This window comes from Salvia splendens, chromosome 21 (assembly GCF_004379255.2).
Source record: "Salvia splendens isolate huo1 chromosome 21, SspV2, whole genome shotgun sequence".
Taxonomy (NCBI): domain Eukaryota; kingdom Viridiplantae; phylum Streptophyta; class Magnoliopsida; order Lamiales; family Lamiaceae; genus Salvia; species Salvia splendens.
In genome coordinates this window covers 26736494-26745659 of record NC_056052.1, presented here as the reverse complement: position 1 = coordinate 26745659, position 9166 = coordinate 26736494, and the positions used below count along the sequence as shown (strand labels likewise).

The window sequence follows — 9166 nt, the reverse complement described above, 5'->3', positions numbered from 1 at the left end:
ATAGTGACAAATTACTAAATTAATTGTCAATAAATTAATTTTATTCTATAATTTAGAACAAACCCATGTCTTTTTACTACGCGAAAATTGGTGTTGGCAGCCAAAAATTCTGTGTGAAAATTGTACTACTTGGATAAAAAACTAGGTTTTGATTGTCAATATATCTAGTTAAATAAATTAACTACACGCATTAATTGTTTTGTTTGACAAACTAAACTTTATAGTACGTGATAAAAACGATGTAACATACTTGATACGCATTAAACAAATTTTAAGATTAGATATGCATACGATACAATCAATGTTGGAGAATAAATATTATATATATACTCTTCATAAAAATATAAAATGAAAAAATTGTTTAAAATTGGATTAGTATAATATGTATATACTCTTCCTAAAAAAATGAGTTAGGTTTGGTTTGGAGATTTTATGTGGTGAATTCTTGTAAATCTCAACTTGACTTGGAAAAAAGGAAAATAAAATGGTTGGTCAATTATTTCATAGCTGTACCAAATCGTCATCAATTTATTTTTTAGTAATACTTTGGTAACTGCAATTGAATATGCATTTCTAAATAGGGAAAATGATACGATAATGGGTTTGTGAATAGTTGAAGTATTGATTTCTAGAAGAGGAAAGAAGCGACAAAGGTTTGACTCTTAACAAAATATATTCCAAAATATATGAATATATGTGTGTGTGTATATATTAAAGGCTAAGGTTGGCATGCCAAAGACATTCTAAGACTAACAATAAAAGGACACATGAAATTGACATGAGTTTTACCATTTCACCTTTTCAAAAGAAGTCGTTTTATACATAAATAAGATAATTAAGAAAATAAACATCGTAATTTAATAATATTCAGTTGAATGAATATTATCTCTATAATTTTTTTGTCGTCGTGGTCCAATTTACGTGTCTTACTAACTAAGGTGTGCTGAACCTGAAATACTACTAATCTAGTTCATAGATTTTGATTAAATGGTCGATATAATTTGTGAGTATACCCAAATACACAACAACGCATACATCTATGTTATGCATTTTAATGTAGTAGTATGATATTTGTGGCATACAACTATATATAGTGCTTAGTTGATGATTAATGACCAAAATAAAAAAGAATGTTTTTGTGTAAACCGAACCCTAATCGTGGCTAATAAAAACACTAGCATAATTAAATGAAGTTGACAATCCGACCAAAGCATTAATTTGAAGGAGTTGTGACCTTTGCCATTTACCCTCTCAAAGAAAAAGCTCTAATTTAAATTTGTATGAAATAACACTATTTCGAATTAGTTAGTAGTACAAGATTATCATTATCAGTTGAACATCTAATTATGAATTTGTATTAATAAAAACTGTCATTTAAATCATAATTTTGGGTGGGATTTTGATCAATTCACAATTATTCCACAAGACTATTTTCGATGATGTGGAAGCCGGAATTTTTAATTCACGGATGCAGTTCGCAACTCACTGCAATGCGCAAGGCGGATTGGGGTTTTGCTTTGAACCACATCGACGTCACACTAGTGTCATCTTATTAAATAAATGACACAGAATAGCCCAAAAAATTAGTCTCACATGAAAACTTGTAATTATACTGAAATCATAATTTACAGGCTATGATATAAATTAGTACTACTACAAAATTTGAAAAAAAATGTAGCAGAAGAAAACAAAATGTAGTTAATGGGTTAAGAGCATCCGCAGCGGTGGCGAAAGACGCCACCGCCGTCCGCGCCGTTGGCAAGGCGCAGGACCGCCGCCGCTGCAGCCGCGCCGCTGGCACGGCGCTGCTCGATTTATCGAGCACGTCCGTGCCAGCGGACGCACACGTGGCGCGTTCCCATTCGTCAACGGCATAGCCGTTGTGTTTAAACTTTTTTTTATTTTTTTTTTAAAATCGGTATTTAATTATAAATAATGCTAAAAAATAAAAAAAAATATTTTCCAAATCCCAAAAATATGGCCGTTTTTTTCCCGTTTTTTCTGAATTTTTTTGATTTTTTTTTATTTTTTTTTTCCCCAAAATCATCTATAAATACACACATTCATCATCCATTTATCACATCAAATCATCTCTCATTCATCTCTCATTCATAATTCTCATACAAACTATCAACACATTCATCACCCACTCAAAATCTCAAATGGATTTCACCCATATTATGGCGGAAGCGGAACGCGAAGAACAAGAATACTACGAACAACATCGTGCCGCTTACGAAGCATATGTCGCGGCGAATACCCCTGCTCCTCCTCCTCAACGAACCAGATCAAATCGACGGTACATCCATTGTGAAGGCCCCGGCTCGGCTGTGGTACGTGAATAATATCGCCGACATCATGTTCACGTGTATTATATTACACAACATGATTATAGCCGACGAAGGGCCGAGGGCGGCTAGCTTCTACGACGAGGACGAAGCCGGAAGCTCAACAGCGAGGTCTCCCCTACGCCGAGGCGAGCATACGACGGTTGGCCAGAGGATCGAGACAAGACACACAATGCGCGATACTCGAATCCACAATCAACTACAAGAAGACCTAATCAACCACATGTGGGCGAAATTCGGCAACGAGTAGTGTCATTTTTAATTTTTAGGATTTTAATTATGTAATTTTTAATTTTTAGGATTTTAATTATGTAATTTTTAATTTTTAGGATTTTAATTATGCAATGTTTAATTTTATTTGTCATTTGTAATATTTATTGTGGGTTTTAAATGAATTTTAATATTATGGAAATGTTTTTGTGTAATTGAATTTTATATTAATTGTGCTCGTCCTTGCGGAAGAGCACAGTTGTGGGTGTTGTGCTCTTGCCAGAGAGCAGACATGAATAGTACCGCCCGGGCCCACAACCGTGCCGCTGGCAAGAGCACGGTTGTGGATGCTCTAAGAATTTTCCAATGTGTGTGGTTATATGACATTTATGGGCCAACAGGTAAGAAGTGCAGCTGTCTTTGTACCAATCTCATTATGGTGTTACAACTTTTTCGAACTGTACTTATTTTCCGAAATAAACTTGTACTATATATTACGGCTATCATATGACTTTAATTGGGTGATTTAATAATGTCTTGTACCACCATCACTATTGCTTCAAGTTGCACAAGTTGTAGTGAATGCATATTGCTTCACTTCCCACTCCATTGCTTCACTTCCCACTCCATTGCTTTTACATTACCTATCAACCCTTATTCAATTCATCTTCTTCATCATGCATTCCTCTCTCTCTCTCTCTCTTAATTTTTTCCATAAAAGTAACCAACCAATCAACGCCCGCCAGTCTTAAAATGCAACTCCTCTGACCTCGTTTTTTCAAACACTTGAAAACCTCTCTCTCTCTCTCTCGATCTCGATATATATATATATAGTATACACACCTGTATCTAGCTTCTCTTTTGCTTATTGTGTTTCTTTGCTGATTTCTCTCTTCTTCTTCTTCTTTCTCTGGTAGAGATAAATTATATGTAAAGAAATGCATACACAGATTCCGTTTTCTCCTCTCTCTATTTCTCTCTCGCCATTCTTCATTTGAATTGCACAAATATCTGCAAATACACATAGCGAGTGTTTGTTGGTAGCTATTTTTTTTTTCGCGCACAAACACGCACTGGGGGTGAAATGTTGGATCTGAACGTTGACGCCGCCTCCTCCGGCGACGAGGTGGACTGCGGCAAAGCGGAGGCAGCAGCCGATTCGGTGGCGTCGACGACGACGACCTCCGCCACCAATAATGCCGCCGCCGACGAGGCCGATTGCAGCAGCTGGAGTCGCGACAAATCGGCGTCGACGCTCAATTTCGCAATCCTGAACAACGACGTGATCGAGATCGAGGACGACGCCGACAATGACGCCGGGAACGAGCTGCAGCTCTTTCCGATCGCCGATTCGCCGCCATCACGGTCGCCGGCGATGGTTAGGGCGAAGTATTGGCTGAATCTGTCTGTGCCGGAGGCCGGCGGGTTGGAATTGGGGGTGAATAAGGCGGCGAGTACTCCTGTGCAGCCGCCGCCGCCGCCGCAAGCGAAGAAGAGCAGGCGTGGGCCCCGCTCCCGGAGCTCGCAGTATCGAGGGGTTACCTTCTACCGTCGGACTGGAAGATGGGAATCGCATATTTGGTTCGTCTATATATATAATTATATATATATGCGCACACATATTGTATGCATGCCTATTTGGGGGAAATTCTATTTTTTGTAATGTTGATTTTTTTCAATTCTTTTCCGATTAAACCCTAGAGTGATGGTAGGCTATGATCAGGAAACTGGGGAATATATTTTGACCTTGTTGTTGATGAATTTGAGATCAATTGAATCTACAGATGAGATCAGTGATTGTATGAAGTTTGGTGGAGAATTTTGTTTATTTTGTGGCTCTTTTACTGAATTTTGGCCTTTTCTTGCAGGGATTGTGGCAAACAAGTATATTTGGGTAAGAACAATGAATGAGCTATTTTTTTGGCTTAGGTTTGCAAATATCAGTTTATGTATCTGTTTTAGTGATTGGTTTCTTGAATTTTACTTCAGGAGGGTTTGATACAGCACATGCTGCAGCTAGGTAAAAATCATGATTCATACTGAATTTTTGGATGTTTTCTTGATTAAGTTAGTGCTGATCGTATTTCGAAATGTTTATTCAGGGCGTATGATCGCGCTGCAATCAAGTTTCGTGGACTCGATGCTGACATCAATTTCACCACCAGTGATTATGATGAGGAGATGAAACAGGTTTGGACTTTGGAGGTGTATGGCCAACATTTGGATTCTTGTGATTCAGTTTGTGCTTATGAAGTTGGTGATTTGCAGATGAAGGGTTTGACGAAGGAAGAGTTTGTTCACATCCTGCGTCGCCAGAGCAATGGGTTCGCCCGGGGCAGCTCCAAGTACAGAGGCGTAACCCTACACAAATGCGGCCGTTGGGAGGCAAGGATGGGCCAATTCCTTGGAAAAAAGTAAGAGCCTTCTTGGATCTTCTCATTGCTTCATTACTAATCACAGTAGCTTGATTTACTTCCTTGTAGGCTTGTGGTCATGAATTCATACGGCATTAGGCCTCCGTGTTGTGCTAGGACGAGTTTCTCTCTGTTACCTTTCGTAATAAGCTTTCCGTTTCCTGTTGTGGATTCAGGGCTTATGATAAAGCAGCCATCAAATCTAATGGGAGAGAAGCCATCACAAACTTTGAGCTTAGTAACTATGAATTTAATTCTGGAAATGGAGGTATATGGCAAATCACTCTCTCTCATAACAAGAGATGAACTTTGGTTTCTTACTAAAGATTGATCTTTCTTGCATGGGCAGGTAACGGCAGCAGTCTTGATCTCAACCTCGGGATGTCTTTATCTTGCGAAGGTCAACAGGGGAACGAGGCTACCAGAAATCCACACTTTCCTGTTCAGTCGAGCGAATTGCCTGATGGGAAGAGGTTAAAGGTATATAGTCTAAATGAAAGCCTTCTATGAAGCTAGAACAGTTGGTTCCACCCCATCTTCGGATCTTTGATCATATCGAAATGATATCTTTGCGTAATTTTATAGGTCGAGCCGAGCTCTGCCCCTCAAGAACTAATGCAGATGTATCCTCCCATGTGGGCTTCCATCTATTCTGGTTCTGCCCCAAACAATAAGGTGAGTTTTGATTGTCAAACTTATGTAGCAACTTTTCAAGCTATCAGAAACTTTTATTTTGAGTTATGAAGCTTCTGATAAATAACAGTTAGAATTGTATTTTTTGACAGGAATTAGCTTCATTAGCAAGTGGTGAAGCTGTTCCTTTGCCTGGATATAGCTCAAACTGGCAATGGAAAATGCCGAGCCACGGTATGGCCACCCCTGTCCCCATGTCGGCTTCTTCTGCAGCATCATCAGGATTCTCTCCCGCGACTTCTCCGTACTTCACTTCAGCCGTGCCATTGACAAATCGTGCACAATTTCCTTCAACGGCTTTCCACAGCCTCCAGTGACCCTTGCAAGTCCCAATTACAACACTGAGAAGCATCATCAGTGACAGGAATGGAACGGCATCGTTTTAGTCCGTTTGAGATTTGGCTAGCAAAAGAAGCCATGCCAACCGGGGTTATTCGTCTCAGCAGCCATACACGTATAACAGAAGTAATAGATTGACCAAATTATATGATGTGTATATTTGGAACAATGCTCATTAGGATTCTGCAGAGTCTGAATATTGTGTAGATTCTTTACTTGAAAGAATAATTTGATTGCTATTCACAACCCATTATGAACTCTTCAAAGTTCAAAATATTGGATCAGCTCAAGACTTCATTGTTTTGTTCTAGTGATGACACCTACATACTGAAAAATGCAAGCAGTAGTGATATCTAAAGTAACTCTCATTCACAAAATGTTTGTACCTTGTTTTCAAGATTTTATTTTTCTTGAGACCACTACGTTAGGGTTTACTGTATTTTTGGACTAACAATAGATGTAATTTTCCCTTCACGTGTGGCAAATTTGAGGTATGAACAGAACTGGGATGAAGTCGGGGAGCCAAAAGGAGCCAGAGCACGCACTCGATCTAGCGGTGTGACATCACAACACACTCGACCGAGCGTGAAGGCGAGCCCCATGGTCGACCCTAGAACACACCACTCGACCGATTGGTGTGTCCGTGTGTACAGTTTAGCGAATTTCATTATAAGCTTATAAAAACAAAACATTACAATTTCATTATAACAGAATGAAGCACTGGATTTATGGCCACCAAATTAATAGAACTGCTCCTTACATCTTCATCAGCTAAACTGAGAGGTAGTCCAGTGACATATGCCATTTTCCGTTGAATCACTCTTTCTCTGCCATATTTACTATTTGATGCCAACACCAAACACATATCTGTAATATACATAACTATGTGCATATACATTTCCTCCCTCTCGCCCCAAACTCCAACCTCACCCATTTCTACAGGAAAAGAAAAGAAAACAGACGAAACACAAACCCTAACAGAAAGGTACAATGCCATTACCACGACTCCAAGAAGAAAAAAAAACACAAAACCTAATTTGTTCTTGCAAATTCCCTACCAGAAATGGAAAAACAGAGCTGCTTACTCCGAAAAGATTCTCAAAAACGCCGTGTGCAAGTCATCCACATTAAACAGCTACATAGTTGATAAAACACGTACACCGCACCACACACAGTACACACACATTTATTCACGAATAACCAGAATGAAATGCACAATAATGTAGGGTTTTGAGATTACGTTCAAAAAAAACAAAACGATACAAAACAAGTAAAATTGCAGGGAGATTTTACCCAAAGGGCAGGAAATGGCGGCACAAGGAGTGATGATTGAAAACCGCTTTAATGGAAAAAATGCTGTAGCTACAGAGCTCACAATTTTTATGATTGGCGCCCTGATACATACACCTACAAACACGGGTACGTGCGTGTGTGTGTGTCAATGTGTTTCAACTTTCAACTTATCAGTTCCATTGCGAAATCAGGTAGTTATATTTAGTTTGTTATAGTGGGAAAGCTAGTCAAATTTAATTCAACTCATCCGTTTGTTAGAGTGAAATAATTGGATTACTATTTTTATAACAGATGCGAACCTTCTGATTAGAGTGTCCACTATAAAGCGGACACCTCAATAGCCCCGCCCTAGTTTTTGTCCATATCCCCAGTTTTTTTTCCATAGCCCCAAAATTTTGTTTCCATCACTATGGTGGACACCTCCAATAGCCCCCAAATTTTATAATCAATTTTCATTTTATAAATGTTTCAAGTAATTATGAATAAATTTATCGGACTATACGTAATTAGAAGACGACGACTATACGTGAAGAAATTAAAATTAAACACTAAATTTTCGTCGTATTAAAGTACATGAAAATTTATAGCCCTGGTGTTGCACCTGTTGAATCAAAGCATTCCACGTGTCTCTCCACAAATTGTCCATTTCTGACCACAAAGTCTAGTGAGAGAAATTTTTAGTGATGAAGAGTTGGAATGGTGTGAAAATAATGAATAGAATGTGGTGTATTTATAAGTGAATTAAATTAAATTAAAAAAAAATTGGGCGTCCACCGGCGCGGCGGACACCACGCTACTATAGTCGCCCCGCCTATTCGCCGCGTCCGCCCCGGAGGAGGCGCGTCCTCACCCCAGAGTCGCCGAAGGCCCTTCCGCCGCCTACCGCCCCCATTTCCTTGTCCGCCCCGGGGCGGACGCCAACTCCACTATAATTCGCCTCGGGACCGCCCCAAACTGCGGCTATAGCCGCGGCTAACCATAGTGGACACCCTTACCGATCTCGAATAATTTCGAACAACTAAGGCCATCCACTACGCTGTTTCTATACCGTCCCTTAACTACTATTTGACCACTATTTGAGGGCCCCATTGTCCTTTTTTCCTCCATCCCTTAACTAAGGGACGGAATCTGCAACGCTCCGTTCCTTAATTACTATTAATTCAATTTCATTTTTTTATTTTTTTTCCCAACCCAATTCAATTAAAACAAACATACTTTATTAAAAAACACACTTTATTAAAAAACACACAACATAATTTAAAATACAAATTTAAAGAAAATTTAGATGATAAGAAGAATAGATGTGTAGTTGTGTGTGAAATGAGGATGAGTTTAGGAGTATTTATAGAGTAAAAAAATTAATTAAAAATAAAAAAAATAAAAAAAAAAACAAAAAAACGGTATTATTACCGTTAGAAAAAAAATTTTCTTTTATTTTTATTTTATTTTTTTAAAATTAGAATTTTTTTTTAAAAAATATTTATTGCGTCAGCATGTTACGACGCCCACTCGCGGGCCGGCGAGTGGGCGTCACGCACGACGCCCACTCGCGGGCCGGCGAGTGGGCGTCACGCACGACGCCTAGGCGCGTGGCGAGACAGCCCGTCTCTTGGCTCGACGGGACGCGACGCGGGATGGGGCGGCGAGCTGCAACGTGTCGCGCCGGGGTCCCGTCTCTCCGGGACGGGACGCGAGACGCCGGCGAGACCCGTAGTTGATGGTCTAATAACTCACTCGTCACTCCCACTCAATTTTTTTAAAATTTAATTATAAAAGTAAAATAATATGTATACATTTATTTATATTTATTGTTTATAATAATACTGGCCAAAATTATCATCATCACATTATAGCATAATCACCATTGAA

At 39.2% G+C, this 9166-nt stretch overlaps 1 protein-coding gene across 1 annotated transcript; it reads left to right on the top strand.

Moving 5' to 3' along the window:
- Positions 1–3099: 3099 nt before the first annotated feature.
- On the top strand, positions 3100–6314 carry LOC121783879 (ethylene-responsive transcription factor RAP2-7-like). Its single transcript, XM_042182062.1, has 9 exons — positions 3100–4139; positions 4427–4452; positions 4548–4578; positions 4661–4748; positions 4827–4972; positions 5149–5240; positions 5322–5452; positions 5558–5647; positions 5758–6314. The coding sequence occupies exons 1-9, from the start codon at positions 3643–3645 to the stop codon at positions 5980–5982; spliced, it is 1326 nt and encodes a 441-aa protein (XP_042037996.1). The 5' UTR covers positions 3100–3642; the 3' UTR covers positions 5983–6314.
- Positions 6315–9166: the final 2852 nt, after the last annotated feature.

Coding starts and splice junctions, on each gene's coding strand:
- LOC121783879 (XM_042182062.1), top strand. CDS start 3,643: ATGTTGGATCTGAACGTTGACGCCGCCTCCTCCGGCGACGAGGTGGAC. Junction 4,453..4,547: donor TGGCAAACAAGTATATTTGG/GTAAGAACAATG, acceptor ATTTTACTTCAG/GAGGGTTTGATACAGCACAT. Junction 4,579..4,660: donor ACAGCACATGCTGCAGCTAG/GTAAAAATCATG, acceptor ATGTTTATTCAG/GGCGTATGATCGCGCTGCAA.